The sequence below is a fragment of the Erythrolamprus reginae genome, chromosome 1, assembly GCF_031021105.1.
Source record: "Erythrolamprus reginae isolate rEryReg1 chromosome 1, rEryReg1.hap1, whole genome shotgun sequence".
Lineage (NCBI taxonomy): Eukaryota > Metazoa > Chordata > Lepidosauria > Squamata > Dipsadidae > Erythrolamprus > Erythrolamprus reginae.
The window spans coordinates 94,688-115,300 of NC_091950.1; the positions used below are offsets into that span (position 1 = coordinate 94,688).

At 58.4% G+C, this 20,613-nt stretch overlaps 1 protein-coding gene across 1 annotated transcript; it reads left to right on the forward strand.

Moving 5' to 3' along the window:
* The first annotated feature begins 18,297 nt into the window (after window positions 1-18,297).
* Window positions 18,298-19,022, forward strand: DIRAS1 (DIRAS family GTPase 1). Its single transcript, XM_070731662.1, has one exon. It carries the CDS (start codon window positions 18,298-18,300, stop codon window positions 18,892-18,894), a length of 597 nt encoding a protein of 198 aa, XP_070587763.1. The 3' UTR covers window positions 18,895-19,022.
* Window positions 19,023-20,613: the final 1,591 nt, after the last annotated feature.

Below are 20,613 nucleotides of genomic sequence, written 5' to 3' on the forward strand. Positions count from 1 at the left end.
GGGCCACAGTGACCTTTTCAGCCGAGTTCTTTTGTCGAAGACGTTGCAGGTGACCGGGCACCGTGGCCCTGGGGGGGCTCACTTTGCCCTCAAACAGTCGCAGGTGGTGAATTGGGGGGAGGCTCTGGCCGGAGGGCGGGACAGGACTCCCGCCCCCCCCCTTCTCCCTGCTGGGGACCTTCCTGCGTTGGGGGTTTGGACCTGGGAAAGGGGCTGAGCGCCTGGCTGCCCACGAGGCCCCATTCCCGGCCGGCCGGCTTGCTCAGTCCCTCCTGCCCTCCAAGCCGAGGGGGCGGGGCTGGCTCCTGGGGGGCCGGGGGTCTCTGCTTCAGGATATACTTTTAGGCAACTTGAAGCTCCCGGCTTGATTCCGGCCGTGAGACTGGGAACAAGGACGCTTTGGGGGTCCCCAGGCCACCTCGTGTGCGTGCGTGTGTGCGTGTGTGTGTTGTAGCCCTGTTGCCGGCTTCTTTGCCAAGCGGTGAGCCCAGCCCCGCCCCTCGACCACTGCCAGGCCCATCCTGGAGCCTGGTTCTGCAGCCAAGAAGAGACCGCCAGCCGGGGCTCTCGCTCAGGGACACCCCCTCCCCTCCCTCCTGCATCCCCAGCCCTCCCCTTGGGCCCCTCCCCCGAGCCCCTGGCCATGCAGAGCTGGACTTTCTGGCCCACCAGGCAAGAGGCTATGGGGACCAGGAAGCTGCACCTATGGGGGTGGGGGTGGGGGTAGCGGTGGAGGAGCCCCCCACACACTCCTGCTGTTCCTATACGGGGGGAGGGGAGAGCCGCCCCTTCCTTCCCTCCCACTTGGCTGCAGCTGGGACCCCGAATGGCAGCAGGCCCGGGGGGGGGGCGTGTACAAGGGGGCCCCTTCCTGCCCCACTGTGGCCTCTGCCTGGCTGCCAGTTGTGTGCTTGTGTGTGTGTGTGTGCGCATTATTTATTGCATTCCTGCTGTGGGATCGGATCCCCCCCTCTGGTTGGGTGGTTTTGTTACACTGGCAAAGTTAATCTCCTCCGTTGTGCTGACCTGTCCGGTCTCTGCAGGCTGGAAGAATAAACCTCCTTTATTGCCCCTCTTGTGACTCTGTCTGTGGGGGCAAGCGAAGCGCCTGGGGGCAGCCGGTGCCCTCTTTTCCGGTGGGCAAAATGCCACCCGGAGCCTCACCCAAGCTGAGAGGGGGGGCACTTGCAGAGGGGGCCCTGGCTGACTTTTCCTTGGCCCCAAGGGGGGGGGAGGCACTGGCGGAGTTCCCTCGCAGAGGTTCCCGTTGTGCCTTCGCTGGGCTGACCCGATCCGAGTCCCTCCCTGCCTTGCCCCTCTGCCCCCGAGCCCCAAATCCTTTCAGCTTCTGCTCCAGCCCCTCCCCCCGCAGGCACCAGGCTGTGAATTTCATCCACGGGTGGAGCTGCAGACAGGTGGGTTGGGAGGTGGGCAGCAGCAGAGTGAAGCCCTCCGAGTGAGGCCGGGGGGGGGGGGGGCGCTCTGGCCATCAATTGAGGAGAGGGGGGGCAGGGAGGAGGCAAGAAGGAAGCTCGAGAGAGAGAAGGTCCGAGACCACCCAGCGAAGGAAGTGGGTCTCTTGGCTCAATGGGTTGGGGGGTGGGGGTCCCGTCTCTCGGGTTGCCTGTCCCAGAAGAAGAGGGGAGGCCACACGGGGACCCTGGTTCCATTCCGCCATGGATGCGGCTCAGGGGTTGCGCAGTGGGGCTGCGGGGTGGAGCCAAGGCCCCCCTGGTGCACCCCAGGCCTCTGTGCTTGGCCTTTCTTAAAGCCCACGTGCCCCAGACCTTTTCTTGCTATGGCCTCTCAGTTCATGAACCAGAGGCCAGGGCTGTCGAGGCCCTTCTGGACCTTGGGCAGAGGCTTCTGGGGGGGCTCGCTCTTCTTGCCAGCTTCAATTCCCCTCAAGGGCCCTGGGGGTGGATTACTGGCTGGATAAGGTCGGCCGGCCAGCCACAAACCCACCTGGGGGGGGTGATGTTGCCCAGGCAGGCCCACGGGTCTCTCCAACCCTCCGTGGTCTGTGATGACCTGCAAAGCCCCACGTGGCATCGGGCCAGATTGCCTCCGAGACCGCCTCCTGCCGCACGAGTCCCAGCGTCCGGCCAGGTCCCAAAGAGCCGGCCTTCTCCAGGTCCCGTCAACTAGACGATGTTGCTGGGGGGGGGGGGGCTAGGGGAAGAGCCTTCTCTGTGGGGGGGCCGGCCATTTGGAAGCAGCTCCCCCCCCCCCCGGAGATTCTTACGGTCCCCGCCCTCCTGGCCTTCCGCAAGAGTCTCAGGACTCACTTGTGTTGCCAGGCTTGGGGCCGTTAGATCTTGGCCAACGGAGGCTTGTATGGCTGTTGTATAAATGGGTGCGATTGATTTTAATAGAGCTGGGAGTTTTAAAATAGTTATGCAATTTTTAATGTAATTGGATTGATTTTCATTGCAACTTGCTGTTTTTTTTATATGTTGTAAGCTGCCGTGAGTCTTGGGGGAGGGGCGGCATAGAAATCCTATTAATAATAAATAAATAAATGAACAAACCCCAAATGCCCCCCCCTTTGCACGAAGACAGATGCAAATAATGATTTAGGCACCTCTGGTTTCTCCCTTGCCATCTTTTATTTATTTATCCATTTGTCCAATACACAAATACATAGGAAGAAAAAACAGACATGTAGTAAAATATATAAGGGTAAAGTGGACTTAGAGGATACATGAAAGAAAATATATATAAGTGAGAGAAAGGAGAGACCACTGGACAGGGGACGGAAGGCCCACAGGGCACTTATGGACGCCCCTTCTTCCATTCGAGGACCATTATTCCTTGACCTTTTCCTTGTTTTTACACATTGAAACATATTTTTTTTACATTTGTTGCTGCTGTTTCCCTGAAAATAAGATTCTCTTATGTTTTTTTTTTAAACCCTGAAGTGAGAACTCGGCCTGTGGGCTAATTATCGTGCGTGTGTGTGTGTGTGTGTGTGTGTGTTATTTTGGGGGGAAGCAGGGGAGTTCACTCAGAGCCTTACTTTTATCAATAAGGGGTCGCATGCGTGCCTGGACCCCCCCCCCCACACACTTTATTTTCCAACCCCACACCCGTCCCGTTGTGCCCAGAACCAGACGTGGGGGTCTGGCACCCCCAGATTTCAAAGGTCGTTCAGTTCCGCCAGCAGTGGGACCCCAGGCGGCCGTGGGCCACAAAGGCGGGGCTTGCCAGCGGGAGTCTTTGCCGGGAGTCCGGCGAAAAAGGCGGCCATAGCCTCGGCGGGGAGACCTTGCTCCCCCCCCCCCTTCTGCTCTCTGCGGGCATCCAGGGCGCCGTCGGCCCAAAGTCTGCGGGTTCTGCGAGGCAGCGCTGGGCGGAACACGGCCACAGGGGGGCGCTGCGTTGCTCGAGGGCCCAGCGGGGCCCCCACTCGGACCGGGCTCAGGCGATCCCGACGGCGCTTCCAGCCAATTCTGCTCCGGCCGCTCTTGGCCGGGCCCGGCGGGGCTTTGGGCGAGGCAGGCGGGAGGCGCTCGTCCGCTCAACCGCCGTTGCTCCGGCTCTCGCCCGAGCCTCGCTCCCAAGCGCGCCGCCGCCGCCGCCGCCTCCTCGTGGAGCGGGCAAAAGCGGGCGGGGAAGGGCTCTGCCGGGCGCGGGGGCGGCGGGACCGCGGCGGACTGGCTGGCCGAGGGAGCGCTGCAGAAGCCGCGGCCACGCCAGCAAGCGCCTCCCCGCTCTGCCGTAGCTCAGCCACGTTCACACGTGACGCGCGCCCCTCCGCTCCCCCCCCGCCCGACGCAGCAGCAGCGGCAGCATCTCTGTCATCGCCACCGCCGCAGCAACAACCGCCGCCGCGACCCTCCTCCCGCGCCCGCCCCGAACGCGCTCCCCGCATGGCTGCTTGGCGTCCCGGTCGACTCTGCGCTTCCAGGGAAGGCTGAGCCCCCCCCCCCCCGCCGCGCCAGGTAAGACCCGGGAAGGTGCGGCGGGGGAGGGGGCTGCGGTGCAGCGAGCCTTCGCCCCGGGACCCCCGAGGTACCGCAGAAGCTCTGCTGCCACCGGGGGGGGATGGAACGGTGCCCGAGACCCTCCAGGCCGGGAACTGCGGCGGCCGCAGCACTGCTGGGCGCCCGGGCGGCTCCCCGCTCCCCTCCCTCCCCTCGCCCAGCGCATCGGACGGCCGGACTTAGCGGAGCGGCGGGGAGAGAACGCGGGGGCCGCGGCGAACGGGGAGCGCGGGAGAGAAGCCGCCGCCCTCCGTCCCGGGGGTCGCAAGCGGGCCGAAAGGCGCAGGGCTCCGGGATGCTCCTGCCGCGGCAAGCGCGCTCCTTGCGCGCTGCCCTTTGCCGGCCGAGCCGCGACCCTCCCCGCCACCGCCCGCCAAGGAGCGCCTCGCCTCCTTCACCTTGTTACCGCTGCCGCCCCCCGCCCAGCAGGTAGGGCTCGGCCTGCGTCAGCGGCTCCGTGGAAGAGTCGCCCCGAGGGAGGCGCGATCGGTCCTCCCGCTCGGAGTCCCGGATCTGCTGGGGGGGGGGCGGTAGAGGATGGGGGGGAACCAGTTGAGTCCCACCATTGCGGGATGTCGCCCTCTGTGACCCGCCGGGGGAGGAGGCCGTTTCACTCCACACCGTGTCCAGCGCACCTCACTCCCCCCACCCCGCTGGGCAGCCTCCCCCCCTCCCAGAAAACAGCCTTGCCACTCAGTCCTCTCCCTGCCTGTTCCCCTCAGCCCCCCCCCCATCCTGCCTGGCCATGCCTCCCTGCCTCCCCCCCCCCCCGTCGGCTTCAAGAGCAGGGAAGGCGGGTGGTCTCTCCCCCAAAGGATTCTCTGAGCCGTGTCTGGGGAGCTCCTGGCCCCCACCCCTGACATGGTCAGAGACCAGGTGGGGGAGGCCTGGATGGAGGGCTTGGCATGGTGGGCTGGATCACAAACCTCTTCCTCCTTTGTCCATTTTATACCCAACCCCCAAGCCCCCAATCAAGGGACCACGTGGTGCTCAACAAACCTCCTGCGAAAACAAAAGCCATTAAAACAATAAACATGGCAACAAAGACTGTGGAACCGTCCTCCTCTCCCCCCCCACCAGCCCCTCCCCACCCGCCTTTTGAGGAAGCTGAGGGGGAAGCCCCCCCATCCCCCCCTCCTTCCTGAGTGGTGGTGAAGGCGGTGCCAGGCCTGGGGGGCTCCAGAGGCTGCTGCCAGGTGCCAGGTGCGAGTGTCGGGACGGAGCCAGCGAAACCGAGAAAAAGAGGAGAGGGAAGACGGGGACCTCTGTCCTCCACTTGGCACGTGGGATTGGACACACCAGGAAGAGTTGGGGGACTCTCTTCACCCCTCCCCCTCCCCCTGGGCCTCATGGAGTCCAGCTCCCCAAAAATGCCCCCCACCCCCCGCAGAGAGAGAGAGAGCAGATCCTTCTTTGGGTAGCAACAGCTGAGTAGCAGGTCAGTGAGGGTCGTGGGGAGTGGGGGGGGTCCTCCCAGCCCCAAGCACACTGCAGCCTCCTCCGGAGAGTCTCCTCCCCACCTCCGGGCCCCCAGGGCACCCCAGCCCGGCTCCCTGGTGGAGGGGGAATTCCTCCGGGGGCCCTTAGCGACACAACAGAAGCTTCTCTGGGGAAGACCCCCTTCCGCTACGGCTGCTCCACCCGGGACGTCCCATGCAAGGCTCAGTCAGACGGGGGCGGGGGGGGGGCTTTGTGGGCCACTGTGTTTCCCCTGGTGCCAGCCTGCAGACTGAGGGGGGGAGAGTCTTGGGGGGGAGGGTCCTCCGGGGCTTTTGCCCAGGAAGGAGCAAAGGACCCGGGGCTTTTGCCCAGGAAGGAGCAAAGGACCTCAGCCTCTCACAGCGCCCCCTCCCACCCAGGGCTTTGACAGGGGACAGCTGAGGTTCCCCCAAGGGCTCTGGGTGGAGGCTGGTCAAAGCTGCTTGTGTGTGTGTGTGTGTTGGGGAACCTTTTCCCTTTGTCTGTCATGGCTCAATCTCCACCTCCCCCCCGTTCTGCCAGGGTTTCTGGGGGGTGGGGGCTCCATTGGCCAGTGAGGAGACTTTGACGATGGGGCGGGAATTCTCCCCCGACCTCTGTGGTGGGTGAGTGCTGGACCCTCAGGGTCTCTCTCCGGCCAGGGGGGGAGGCAGCCGCTCGGAGGCCAAAGGGAAGCACCCCCCACTCTCCAGAAGCGCCCCTGTCAGGGGATGTGGGGGCCCCTCCTCCCCGCCTGGCACTCTGGAGGCTGCTGCTCTCACAGGCTCCCACCAGAGGGGCTTGACGGGGGGGGGGGGGCTCCTTGCGGGCTCTCCCAGGTCCTGTGGTGGGTCGGGTCAGTGATCAGACGCTGCCCAGGTGGGACGGCTTTTGAGACAGGGAGGTTGGGGGGGAGCTGGGACCCAGGGGTCGAGGCAGGGGGTCTCCTCCAGCTCACTGGGGTGGACAAAGCAGAGAGACAGCAATGGAGCAGGGACTTCACTGCAGTGTGGTCACCACCATCGCCCTCCACGCAGTGGGGCAGGGTCAGGCCCCCCTTCCCCCCGTTGCCAAGTGGGAGCCCCCTGCCGCCTTTACTCCAGACGCCGCCCCCTCCCCTCCTGCTGGCCACTTTTGAGGGGCAGGCAGAACGTGGCGGTGGCCCATTGGGGAGGCACTGAGCACAGGGGGCTCCCTCCCTGCCCGGCCCCTTCTGATCCGGAGCCCCTAGTCTGCCTGGTTCGTGGGGGTCTCCCGTGCTTCTTCGTCTCCGGCACTGCTTCCCGCTGGGCTGTGGGGACCCCCGTGGGCAGGAGGGGGCACTCGGAGGAGGCCGAGCGGGGAAGAGGCTTCGGAGAGAGGCCAACTCCAAGCGCCCCGTCTCCTCTGCACCCCCTCCCCACGGAGCAGCCTGGCTGGGGCCCTGGAGCAGGTCACGGGCCGAACCGCTGGGCCTACTAAGGGAGGTCACCCCCCCCCCAGCAAAGCCAGGCTGCCTTCTGCTCTCCGGTGGGCGGACGGCTTTGGGTGGGTGCCACGTGACCCCAGCCTTTGTCCAGCTGCCCTACCAGGCAGCTTTGCGACCCAGGGAAGGAGGCCAATCGGACACGGCCGAGAGCTGCCACTCAGGGGAGGAAGTGAAACCCTCGCAGGAGGAAATTCTTCACGATTTTGTCCCTCCTGGGTGGGAGCTGGGACAGCAGTGCTGCAAATGTCTCTGAGACAGTTGTATATTTAGCATAACAAGAACAAGAACAACAACCACAACCGCCTCATCTGAGACTCAGTCTTGGAGGAGGGAGCTGACCTGGCGTGTATCACCGAGACCGGGCTGGGCCAGGAGGGGGGTGGCCCCCTTCTCAGAGATGTGCCCGGCCGTGGTTCGTGTACTGCAGGGAAGTGGTGGGGGAGAGGCGACCGCTGCCCGCAGGAGGCTACTTCCCTTGCAGGATCCCTGCCCCGGAGATCGTTGGGCGTGGGTCTCCCCTCCTGGGCTCAGGGGCTCCGTTGGGCTTGTGGCTGACGTACCTGCCTCCAGCTGCGTTACAGGGGCCCTGCCTGTCCGGCTAGAGGCAGTGGCCGGATTGGCGGGAGAGTCCCCCAGGCGGAGGGTGCGTCCACTTGCCACCTCTTGGCAAATCCTTGGATGCGACTCGGGAGTTCATGACAACCATGGAGCTGACCCAAGTAGCTCAGGGTCCGACTCATCATAATAAAACAATTGCAATATAAAGCAGTTAAAACCCCCCAATACAACAACCATTCAACAACCTTCACACTTCTTGGGCACTTAAGGGGTACAGGGGCTCCCCCCTGGACATGGCCAGATCGTCTCCTGCTGAGGCTGGACTTTAAGGCACCACTCGTCCACCGCAGGGGGGTGGGGTGGGGGCGGAGCTGATTAAGTGGTTCTGCCCCAGAGGCCGATTGCTCCCAGAGGGTGATTCCAGAGGGCACTTGGGTGAAATACTGGACTCCCTCGTCCACAATCCAGCTGCTGAGTCCCTAGTGGCAGCCTGCAATAGGGCGACATGGGGGGCCACCGGATTGCGCCCCCTTTGCGACCTCTCTGTGGCGGTGGATCCAGGAGAGCCCCCTGGTTGGCCGAGGGGCTCCAGGAGATGAAGCGCCAGAAGAGACATCTAGAGCGACGCTGGAGGACGCCTGCGAGACCGTTATCAGGGCTGACGTAGTGGGGATGCGAAGGGCAGAGTGCTGGCCTTTCCCCACCCTCATTGCACCCCGCCGGTTCACGCTTAGCTGCCCTCTTCAGGGTGACCCCTTCCCCTTCCCAGGGCGGAGGGGGGGAGGGGCCCTTGCAGGGAGAGCAGAGGAGTTTGGAGCTGGACTCTGGGCAACTTCAACTGAGATGACAGGGGCGGGTCTTAGTCTCATGGTGTGGGATGAATTTGAATCTGTGACGAGGCAGGAGGAGGCAGGAGTCCCTCTCAGCCATGAGTCCGTTGGACCAGGCCCCTCCGGCTGGTTTCGGCCCCTTCCGGCTGGTTTCCAGGGGATAGTGAACGTGTCCCTTGAGGGAGGGGTCCTTCCCGCAACCATGAAGGGAGGAAGCAGTTGTGAGGCCCTTCCTCAAGGACCCTTCCCTGGGCCCAGCTGAATTCAAGAACCTCCGTCCGGTCTCCCAACGGCCTTTGTAGGGAAGGTTTGTTTGGACTTCTGGGCGGCCATTCTCCTCCCCGTAGACTCAGGGCGGCTTCCAGCACATAAGGAGATACAACAACATAAGAAGTCCAGCTTGAAAACCCACCTAAAACCCCTCACTCACATCAACAGTGGTGGCCCTCCAGCTCCCACGGTTATGGGGTGAAACCGATGATTATCTGGACCCCTTTCAATCTGGCTCCAGGCCTGGCTACCTTCAGGGAAGCTGCAGGGGCTGTGAGGGTCTGGATGGGGGTCAGCAGGCTCAAGCTCAACCCCGACAAGACCAAGTGGCTGTGGGTTCTGCCTCCTAAAGACTACGAGAACTGTCCACCCTGGGCTCTTGGGAGGGGGGGAAATTGTCCCCCTCAGAATGGGCTTGAAATTCCTTCCTTCCTTTCTTCCTTTCTTCCCTCCTTCCTTCCCTCTTTCCCTCCTTCCCTCCTTCCTTCCCTCTCCTCCCTCCGTCCTACCTTCCTTTCCTTCCTTCCTTTCTTCCTTCCTTCCGTCCTTCCCTTCCGTTCCTTCCTTCCCTCCCTCCCTCCGTCCTTCCCTTCCCTCCTTCCTTCCTTCCCTCCTTCCTTCCTTCCGTCCCTCCTTCCCTCCCTCCCTCCCTGCTTCCTTCCTTCCTTCCTTCCTTCCTTCCTTCCTTCCTTCCTTCCGTCCCTCCTTCCTTCCTTCGATTTCTATGCTACCCTTCTCCTGGGACTCTGGGCGGCTTACCGCATGTTAGAAATCTACATAAAACTTCTTCCTTCCTTCCTTCCTTCCTTCCGTCCTTCCTTCCCTCCCTCCCTCCCTGCTTCCTTCCTTCCTTCCTTCCTTCCTTCGATTTCTATGCTACCCTTCTCCTGGGACTCTGGGCGGCTTACCGCATGTTAGAAATCTACATAAAACTTCTTCCTTCCTTCCTTCCTTCCTTCCCTCCTTCCTTCCTTCCCTCCTTCCTTCCTTCCGTCCCTCCTTCCTTCCTTCGATTTCTATGCTACCCTTCTCCTGGGACTCTGGGCGGCTTACCGCATGTTAGAAATCTACATAAAAACTTCTTCCTTCCTTCCTTCCTTCCCTCCTTCCTTCCTTCCCTCCTTCCTTCCTTCCGTCCCTCCTTCCTTCCTTCGATTTCTATGCTACCCTTCTCCTGGGACTCTGGGCGGCTTACCGCATGTTAGAAATCTACATAAAACTTCTTCCTTCCTTCCTTCCCCTCGTTCCTTCCTTCCTTCCTTCCGTCCTTCCTTCCGTCCTTCCTTCCCTCCCTCCCTCCCTCCCTGCTTCCTTCCTTCCTTCCTTCCTTCGATTTCTATGCTACCCTTCTCCTGGGACTCTGGGCGGCTTACCGCATGTTAGAAATCTACATAAAACTTCTTCCTTCCTTCCTTCCCTCGTTCCTTCCTTCCTTCCTTCCGTCCTTCCTTCCGTCCTTCCTTCCCTCCCTCCCTCCCTCCCTGCTTCCTTCCTTCCTTCCTTCCTTCGATTTCTATGCTACCCTTCTCCTGGGACTCTGGGCGGCTTACCGCATGTTAGAAATCTACATAAAACTTCTTCCTTCCGTCCTTCCTTCCTTCCCTCCTTCCTTCCCTCCTTCCTTCCTTCCGTCCTTCCTTCCCTCCCTCCCTCCCTGCTTCCTTCCTTCCTTCCTTCCTTCCTTCCTTCCTTCCTTCCTTCGATTTCTATGCTACCCTTCTCCTGGGACTCTGGGCGGCTTACCGCATGTTAGAAATCTACATAAAACTTCTTCCTTCCTTCCTTCCTTCCTTCCTTCCTTCCCCTCCTTCCTTCCTTCCGTCCTTCCTTCCCTCCCTCCCTCCCTGCTTCCCTTCCTTCCTACCTTCCTTCCTTCCTTCCTTCCTTCGATTTCTATGCTACCCTTCTCCTGGGACTCTGGGTGGCTTACCGCATGTTAGAAATCTACATAAAACTTCTTCCTTCCTTCCTTCCTTCCCTCCTTCCTTCCTTCCCTCCTTCCTTCCTTCCGTCCTTCCTTCCCTCCCTCCCTCCCTGCTTCCCTTCCTTCCTTCCTTCCTTCCTTCCTTCCTTCCTTCGATTTCTATGCTACCCTTCTCCTGGGACTCTGGGCGGCTTACCGCATGTTAGAAATCTACATAAAACTTCTTCCTTCCTTCCTTCCTTCCTTCCTTCCTTCCTTCCCTCCCTCCTTCCTTCCTTCCCTCCCTCCTTCCTTCCTTCCGTCCTTCCCTCCCTCCCTCCCTGCTTCCTTCCTTCCTTCCTTCCTTCCTTCCTTCCTTCGATTTCTATGCTACCCTTCTCCCGGACTCTGGGCGGCTTACCGCATGTTAGAAATCTACATAAAACTTCTTCCTTCCTTCCTTCCTTCCTTCCTTCCCTCCTTCCTTCCCTCCTTCCTTCCCTCCTTCCTTCCTTCCGTCCTTCCTTCCCTCCCTCCCTCCCTCCCTGCTTCCTTCCTTCCTTCCTTCCTTCCTTCCTTCGATTTCTATGCTACCCTTCTCCTGGGACTCTGGGCGGCTTACCGCATGTTAGAAATCTACATAAAACTTCTTCCTTCCTTCCTTCCTTCCTTCCTTCCTTCCTTCCTTCCTTCCTTCCTTCCTTCCTTCCTTCCCTCCTTCCTTCCTTCCGTCCTTCCTTCCCTCCCTCCCTCCCTCCCTGCTTCCTTCCTTCCTTCCTTCCTTCCTTCCTTCGATTTCTATGCTACCCTTCTCCTGGGACTCTGGGCGGCTTACCGCATGTTAGAAATCTACATAAAACTGTATTCTAAAAAACTCACAAGTTAAAACCAAACAAACAAGTTCACACATTACATATCGAACATTCATCCACTGGGCAGAGCAAGATGTCACAGTTTCAATGGCCCCAAGTGTGCCCGGCAGAGGTGGGTCTTCAAAGCTTTGCGGAAGGCAGGGAGGGTGGGGGCAGTAAGAATCTCTGGGGGGATCTTGTTCCAGAGGGCCGGGGCAGCCACAGGGAAGGCCCTTCCCCTAGGCCACGCCAGATGACATTGTCCGGTTGATGGGACCTGGAGAAGGCCGACTCTGTGGGACCTGAGTGGCCTCTGGATATTTATTTATTTATTTGTTTATTAGATTTGTATGCCGCCCTTCTCCGTAGACTCGGGGCGGCTAACAACAATAATAAAACAGCATATGACAAATAACTAAAAACCCTTATTAAAAACCAAACATTCACACAAACACATCATGCATCAATTGTAAAGGCCTGGGGGGAAAGGAATATCTCAATTCCCCCATGCCTGACCACAGAGGTGGGTTTTAAGGAGCTTATGAAAGGCAAGGAGGGTGGGGGCAATTCTGATCTCTGGGGGAAGTTGTTCCAGAGGGTCGGGGCCGCCACAGAGAAGGCTCTTCCCCTGGGTCCTGCCAGACGACATTGTTTAATCGACGGGACCCGGAGAAGGCCAACTCTGTGGGACCAAACTGGTCGCTGGGATTCGTGCAGCAGAAGGCGGTCCCTGAGATATTCTGGCCCGATGCCATGAAGGGCTTTATAGGTCATAACCAACACTTTGAATTGTGTTTGGAGACCAATCGCTAACCAGTGCAGCACAATTTGTGAGTCTCCTAGACTCACAGCTAAAACAAGATCAACATTTGACAGGTGATGCTGGAGGTGTAGTGCCCCAACTGCGACCCTACCTGGATGGAGAGGCCTTCCCCACAGCCAGTCGTGCCTTTGCCACCTCACAATTAGACTATTGCAGGGCCCTCTCCATGGGGCTGCCCTCCAAGAGTGCTTGGAAGTGACAACTGGTCCAGAATGCAAGCTGTTGTGGGCGCACTCACAGCGACTGCTCTTGCCCCCCAAACTCTACCTGCGCGTTTGTTTTTCTCATCTAAATGGGGAACTGGACTTTTTTCACCATTGAATTTCAGCTGGTTCTGGACAGCGCCCCTTGCGCAAGTCTCTCCAGGTCCTTCTGTGTCCTGCACCCCTCTTCCCACCAGTCTGGTGTCACCTGGGAATTGGGTGAGGTCCCATCTATCTCCTGTCCTCCAAGTCGTTGATGAAGATGTTGAAGAGTCCTTGGGCTACTCCACTCCCCCCCAGCCTCGAGTGGGGAAACCCAGCTTGGGAGCGGCCAGACTGACCCTCTGCTCAAGGACAGTGTCCGCCTGGCCCACGTCCAGTCACCGGTTCCCCTGCCCAGCAGCTCTTCTGGACAGCCACATTTCTCAGCCCTGCCCTCCCAGTCTGACCCTCTGGCGCTTGGGGCCCGGATTCCCAACCGGAAGGGTCTTGGCCTGGGCTGGGGGGGTCTGGAGGGAGCCGCCCTTTCCCCGGCCCTGAGAAGCCCCCTGCAGCTCCAGGCTCTCTGCTCCCACCCTGTGGCATTCCATCCCCCACCCCCGGTTCATCCAGGGCACTTTTTCCTGTGTCCTGCAGGACGATGGCCGGTCGCAGTTTGGGATTGACTCTCAAAAGGTAGAATCGCCTCTGTGGTTCTTTTGGCGGCCATGCCGCGCTGCCGGTTCCTTCTAGCTGGCCATCCGCTCCCATTCGGTGCTCTCTCTCTCTGCTGCCATCATTCCCAGGCCACTCCCATCGGCCGGGTCATTCCTCTGGCCCCAGTCAAAACCACTGCATCCGTCTGCTGGGGGCCGTTATTCGTAAGCGGTTGCTTACTTGCCCCGATCCGTTTTGGTGGTTGACGGTCTTCCCCACCTTGTGCCGCCTCGGGGCTGCTTGGAGGCTGTGGCCAGACTGGTGGGTGGCTGTGCATTGACCCCCAAGGCCCCTGTCCCCAGGGAGCAGCGGGAGGGCAGGCGGCCACCGCCAGAGCTTCACTGGGGGCCGCCCTGGCCTGTGTTATGGGCCCATCTGGGGCCTCGTAAATGACGGCCAGCTCCAAGTCAGGACTTGGCTGGACTGCTCTGGAAGATCGTTGTGACCTCACTAACTCAGTGAAGTTTCGGTTCCGCCTCTCCCGGGTTTTGTGGGCTTTCCTGGAGCTGCACAATTCACAAAGCGACTCCGGGCAACACACCATGGAAAGAGCCAAGCGCTGAGAAAAGGATCAGCCACCAGGGGAGTCAAGCCCCAGATTCCCCAGGGGTGGGGAGGGGGTCACCATGGGAGCCTGCTGGGAAAAAGCCCCCCCCCGCCCCCCCTCGGAGGAGCTGCCGGAAGCTCAGGGGTCCCTGGTCGAAGGCCGAATTGATTTGACTTATATGCCACCCAATCCCATTGGACACAGGCTTACAACAATAAAATAATACAACAGTACAATGAAAATTCAAATATAAAAAACAATAAAACCCCAATAAAACTAGTCAATAAAAGCCCCTAAACTACATTACACAACCCGACACTCGCACATTTGGTGTCTCCTCCTGCAAAGTTAAGGGAGGCCGCAGAGTCTGATACGGATGGGGGGGGAGCAGGAGCCGGGAGGATGGGGCAACTGAACGTGACACCCCCCCCCGGGCATGGCTCAGCTGCAGGAAGGGCCCTGGAGCCCAAATCTTCCCTGGGGGGGGGGGCGCTGGCTGGAGGCCCTCCAGAAAGGCTGGGCCTGGGCCAGAGGTGCCCTCGACAGTCTCCTCTCTTCTCTCCTCTCCTCTTCTCTTCTATCACTTCTCTCTCTTCTCTTCTCTCTCCCCTTCTCCCTTCTTTCCTCCTCTCTTTCTTTCTCTTCTTTCATCTCCTCTTCTCCTTCCTCTCCTCTTCTCTCTCCTTCTCTTCTCTCTCCCCTTCTCCCTTCTTTCCTCCTCTCTTTTCTTTCTCTTCTTCATCTCTTCTCCTTCCTCTTCTCTTCTCTCTCTTCTCCCTTCTTTCCTCCTCTCTTTTCTTTCTCTTCTTTCATCTCTTCTCCTTCCTCTTCTCTTCTCTCTCCTCCCTTCTTTCCTCCTCTCTTTTCTTTCTCTTCTTTCATCTCTTCTCCTTCCTCTTCTCTTCTCTCTCCTCCCTTCTTCCTCCCCTCTTTTCTTTCTCTTCTTTCATCTCCTCTTCTCCTTCCTCTTCTCTTCTCTCTCCTCTTCTCCCTTCTTTCCTCCCTCTCTTTCTTCTCTTCTTTCATCTCTCTCCTTCCTCTTCTCTTCTCTCTCCTCCCTTCTTTCCTCCTCTCTTTTCTTTCTCTTCTTTCATCTCCTCTTCTCCTTCCTCTCCTCTTCTCTCTCTTCTCTTCTCTCTCCACTTCTCCCTTCTTTCCTCCTCTCTTTTCTTTCTCTTCTTTCATCTCCTCTTCTCCTTCCTCTCCTCTTCTCTCTCTTCTCTTCTCTCTCCACTTCTCCCTTCTTTCCTCCTCTCTTTTCTTTCTCTTCTTTCATCTCCTCTTCTCCTTCCTCTCCTCTTCTCTCTCTTCTCTTCTCTCTCCACTTCTCCCTTCTTTCCTCCTCTCTTTTCTTTCTCTTCTTTCATCTCCTCTTCTCCTTCCTCTCCTCTTCTCTCTCTTCTCTTCTCTCTCTCCACTTCTCCCTTCTTTCCTCCTCTCTTTTCTTCTCTTCTTTCATCTCCTCTTCTCCTTCCTCTCCTCTTCTCTCTCTTCTCTTCTCTCTCCACTTCTCCCTTCTTTCCTCCTCTCTTTCTTCTCTTCTTTCATCTCCTCTTCTCCTTCCTCTTCTCTTCTCTCTCCTCTTCTCCTCTTCTTTCCTCCTCTCTTTTCTTTCTCTTCTTTCAATCTCTTCCCCTTCCTCTTCTCCTCTCTCTCCTCCCTTCTTTCCTCCCTCTCTTTCTTTCTCTTCTTTCATCTCCTCTTCTCCTTCCTCTCCTCTTCTCTCTCTTCTCTTCTCTCTCCCTTCTCCCTTCTTTCCTCCTCTCTTTTCTTTCTCTTCTTTCATCTCTTCTCCTTCCTCTTCTCTTCTCTCTCTCTCTTCTTTCTCTCCCCTCTTTTCTTTCTCTCTTCTTTCATCTCTCTTCTCTTCCTCTCCTCTTCTCTTCTCTTCTTCTCTCTCCCCTTCTCCCTTCTTTCTCTCCTCTCTTTCCTTTCTCTTCTTTCATCTCTTCTCCTTCCTCTTCTCTTCTCTCTCCTCCCTTCTTTCCTCCCCTCTTTTCTTTCTCTTCTTTCATCTCCTCTTCTCCTTCCTCTTCTCTTCTCTCTCTCTCACTCTCTCCCTTCTTTCCTCCTCTCTTTTCTTTCTCTCTTCTTTCATCTCTTCTCCTTCCTCTTCTCTTCTCTCTCCTCCCTTCTCTTCCTCCTCTCTTTTCTTTCTCTTCTTTCATCTCCTCTTCTCCTTCCTCTCCTCCTCTTCTCTCTCTTCTCTCTCTCTCCCCTTCTCCCTTCTTCCTCCTCTCTTTTCTTTCTCTTCTTTCATCTCCTCTTCTCCTTCCTCTCTCCTCTTCTCTCTCTTCTCTTCTCTCTCCACTTCTCCCTTCTTTCCTCCTCTCTTTTCTTTCTCTTCTTTCATCTCCTCTTCTCCTTCCTCTTCTCTCTTCTCTCCTCTTCTCCTTCTTTCCTCCTCTCTTTCTTTCTCTTCTTTCATCTCTTCCTCCTTCCTCTTCTCTTCTCTCTCTCTCCCTTCTTTCCTCCTCTCTTTTCTTTCTCTTCTTTCATCTCCTCTTCTCCTTCCTCTCCTCTCTCTCTTCTCTTCTCTCTCCTCCCTTCTCCCTTCTTTCCTCCTCTCTTTCTTTCTCTTCTTTCATCTCTTCTCCTTCCTCTTCTCTTCTCTCTTCCCCTTCTTTCCTCCCTCTTTTCTTTCTCTTCTTTCATCTCCTCTTCTCCTTCCTCTCCTCTCTCTCTCTTCTCTCTCTCTCCACTTCTCTTTCCTCCTCTCTTTTCTTTCTCTTCTTCATCTCCTCTTCTCCTTCCTCTTCTCTTCTCTCTCCTCTTCTCCCTTCTTTCCTCCTCTCTTTTCTTTCTCTTCTTTCATCTCTTCTCCTTCCTCTTCTCTTCTCTCTCCTCCCTTCTTTCCTCCTCTCTTTTCTTTCTCTTCTTTCATCTCCTCTCTCCTTCCTCTCCTCTTCTCTCTCTTCCTTCTCTCTCCACTTCTTCTTTCCTCCTCTCTTTTCTTTCTCTTCTTTCATCTCCTCTTCTCCTTCCTCTTCTCTTCTTCTCTCTCTCTCCTCTCCCTTCTTTCCTCCTCTCTTTTCTTTCTCTCTTTCTTCATCTCTTCTCCTTCCTACTTCTCTTCTCTCTCCTCCCTTCTTTCCTCCTCTCTTTTCTTTCTCTCCTCTTCTCCTCTCTCTCTTCTCTTCTCTCTTCTCTCTCTTCTCCTCTCTTTCCTCCTCTCCTTCTTTCCTCTCTCTTTCTTCCTCTCTTTCATCTCTCTCTTCTCCTTCCTCTTCTCTTCTCTCTTCTTTCATCTCTTCTCCTTCCTCTTCTCTTCTCTCTCCTCCCTTCTTTCCTCCTCTCTTTTCTTTCTCTTCTTTCATCTCCTCTTCTCCTTCCTCTCCTCTTCTCTCTCTTCTCTTCTCTCTCCACTTCTCCCTTCTTTCCTCCTCTCTTTTCTTTCTCTTCTTTCATCTCCTCTTCTCCTTCCTCTTCTCTTCTCTCTCCTCTTCTCCCTTCTTTCCTCCTCTCTTTTCTTTCTCTTCTTTCATCTCTTCTCCTTCCTCTTCTCTTCTCTCTCCTCCCTTCTTTCCTTCTCTCTTTTCTTTCTCTTCTTTCATCTCCTCTTCTCCTTCCTCTCCTCTTCTCTCTCTTCTCTTCTCTTCTCTCTCCCCTTCTCCCTTCTTTCCTCCTCTCTTTTCTTTCTCTTCTTTCATCTCCTCTTCTCCTTCCTCTCCTCTTCTCTCTCTTCTCTTCTCTCTCCACTTCTCCCTTCTTTCCTCCTCTCTTTTCTTTCTCTTCTTTCATCTCCTCTTCTCCTTCCTCTTCTCTTCTCTCTCCTCTTCTCCCTTCTTTCCTCCTCTCTTTTCTTTCTCTTCTTTCATCTCTTCTCCTTCCTCTTCTCTTCTCTCTCCTCCCTTCTTTCCTCCTCTCTTTTCTTTCTCTTCTTTCATCTCCTCTTCTCCTTCCTCTCCTCTTCTCTCTCTTCTCCCCTTCTCCCTTCTTTCCTCCTCTCTTTTCTTTCTCTTCTTTCATCTCTTCTCCTTCCTCTTCTCTTCTCTCTCCTCCCTTCTTTCCTCCTCTCTTTTCTTTCTCTTCTTTCATCTCCTCTTCTCCTTCCTCTCCTCTTCTCTCTCTTCTCTTCTCTTTCCCCCTCTCCCTTCTTTCCTCCTCTCTTTTCTTTCTCTTCTTTCATCTCCTCTTCTCCTTCCTCTCCTCTTCTCTCTTCTCTCTCCCTTTCTCCCTTCTTTCCTCCTCTCTTTTCTTTCTCTTCTTTCATCTCCTCTTCTCTTTCCTCTTCTCTTCTATCACTCCTCTTCTCTCTCTCCTCTTCTCTCTCCCCTTCTCCCTTCTTTCCTCCTTTTTCATCTCCTCTTCTCTTTCCTCTTCTCTTCTATCACTCCTCTTCTCTCTCTCCTCTTCTCTCTCCCCTTCTCCCTTCTTTCCTCCTCTTTTCTTTCTCTTCTTTCATCTCCTCTCCGGCTTCCTCCTTCTCTCTTCTCTTCCCTCCCCCTGGGAAGCCTGGCATGGGGGGAGGGGGAGGGGGAAGAAACCCGTTTCAATCCAGGCTGCATGTGTGGGGGGCCGGTGTAGGAGGGCAGAAGGGCATTTCTGGGGCCTGAGAGGTCCAGGGCGCTTCCCTGAAGTGGGTGGGGCAGGGGCTGCCTCTGCCTGCCCGCCCTGGTTGATGGCCCTTCTTCTTCCTCCCTCCCCCCCCCTTCCTCCCAGGTGGGCAGCCGCTGACCCCTCCCTGCCGCCAGCCCCTCCAAGATGCCGGAGCAGAGCAACGACTACCGGGTGGTGGTCTTCGGGGCCGGGGGCGTGGGCAAGAGCTCGCTGGTGCTGCGCTTCGTCAAGGGGACCTTCCGCGACACCTACATCCCCACCATCGAGGACACCTACCGGCAGGTGATCAGCTGCGACAAGAGCGTCTGCACTCTGCAGATCACCGACACCACCGGCAGCCACCAGTTCCCGGCCATGCAGCGCCTGTCCATCTCCAAGGGCCACGCCTTCATCCTGGTCTTCTCGGTCACCAGCCGGCAGTCACTGGAGGAGCTGCGGCCCATCCACCAGCAGATCGTGCAGCTGAAGGGCGGCGGGGAGGCCTTCCCCGTCATGCTGGTGGGCAACAAGTGCGACGAGACCCAGCGGGAGGTGCAGACGCCGGAGGGGGAGGCCGTGGCCAAGGAGTGGCAGTGCGCCTTCATGGAGACCTCGGCCAAGATGAACTACAACGTCAAGGAGCTCTTCCAGGAGCTGCTCAACCTGGAGAAGAGGCGCAACATGAGCCTGAGCATCGACGGGAAGCGCAGCACCAAGCAGAAGAGGACAGAGAAGCTCAAGGGCAAGTGCAGCCTCATGTGAGGGGCCGGCCGGCACCCCCTCCCCCGCCTGGTCCCCTCCTCCCCCCCCTCCGGCGGCCCTGGGCTCTCTTGGTGCTGGCCGGACACTGCGCGGCCTCCTCGCCTGCACCTCCCACTCCCCAGCAGCAGCAGCAGCAGCAGCAGCAGAGCCGGACTTGGACTCGGGAGGAAGGGGCTCAGCTGGGGGCCAACTGACCACTCAGGCCCCTCCCACCCCCTCTGGAGCAAACCTCTGGGACCGACGAGAGAAGAGCTGCAGCGCCTGCTGGCCCTCCGTTTCTGGGAGGGGCCGAAGGGGCCTGGACTGACTTCGGCCTGATTGAGACTCTAGAGTGGCTAAGGGGGGGGGCTCCTGAATGAATGCCCCCCTGCCAGGTCTGCACAAACTCCGGGAGGGGGGAAGGGGAAGGGGGCAGGTTGCTTGCCCCCCCTCACCAGTCAGTCCCCACCCCCACCCCTGAACAGACCCCAGCCAGCCTCCCTTGGCTTCATCCCCCAGGCCCTGTGGGAGGCCCCCCCCTGAGGTAGTGCAGCCCCCCCTCCGGAGGCACAGGACCCCTGGCCCCCTCCCCCATCAGCCATGTGAACATGCAGCTTATTGTGAGCCCCCAGGATCTGGGTGAGGCCAGACGGGAAGAGACTGGGGGGCCAGCACAGGGGAGGAACGCCGGCTGGGATGGGGGGGGCAGAGGAGGCCTTGAGCTGGGGGGGAGCGTGTGCCTCCCAGCCTCCGTCTTCTGCATTCCCCCAACACTGGGCGCCCCCACCCCTCCTGCTGAGGAGGACGGAAGCAGCCACGAGGGGGGCAGTGAGGGGACCCCCGCCCCGTGGCTTCTCCTGCCACCCACCTGCAGGCTCCCCAGAGCCCCCCGCCCACAGAGAGGAGAGGCCGGACAGCCCCCCATCCCGCTCTGAGACTCCCTTCTCTGCCCTTGGGGCCACCTCATTCCAAAAAGGCCCTGCAGGTGCCCTTCAACACGCCCCTTCCCTTCCCTCCCTTAAAATTGCAGGGGAGGACTTGGCGTCTCCGAGTTGGAAGCAGGACTGGAGGTTCACGGGTGGGGTGTGTGTGGGGAAGACAGCCCCCGCCTGGTTCCTTCCCTGCCAGTCTACGTGCTTTGGCCTCTGTCCCAGGGGGCCACTTGAGGCAGGTGGGGGGGCAGAGGCCGGGGGGGTCCCCCTCCCCACCTACCCAGAGAAAGAGAGGAGCCCTTCGCTTGCAAACCAGGCCGCGGTCCGGCCGAGCCTTCAGGGGGCTCGGGGGCAGGAGGACCTGGGCCTTTTGTGAAGGTGCCCCCTGCGCCAGCTGGCAAGGCCCACAAGAGAGAGGAGGGCAGGGATTGGCTTGGCTTGGTCTGCCTGGCGGTTGATGGCCCAGGACGGACCCAGCGGTGGCAGGGAGGGGGGCCACTTTCCCTCCAGCTGCTGTTGGCCCACTTGCTTGGTCTCAAAGCATGGGGGGGGGGAGTGGGCAGAGAGGCTGGCTGTGCAGGGAAGGGGGCCGGTGGGGCTCTGGCGCAGCCTCCCTCCACTGGGAAGGAGCCACCCACCCCACTGAGGACCCAGGCTGGGAGCCACTGAGGCTGATCAGGGCGGCTGGTCTTGGCCAGGTGGAATCTGCTTGACCCCTGGACCCCCCTGGAATCCCCCTGGCCAGGCCTGTCCAAGGGGGGGCACGGGGGGGAGGCCTCTGTCCAAGGGCTGCAGGGGACCCGGTGGG

Excerpts from the sequence above, each read along its gene's own strand:
- DIRAS1 (XM_070731662.1), top strand. The coding sequence starts at position 18,298 with ATGCCGGAGCAGAGCAACGACTACCGGGTGGTGGTCTTCGGGGCCGGG.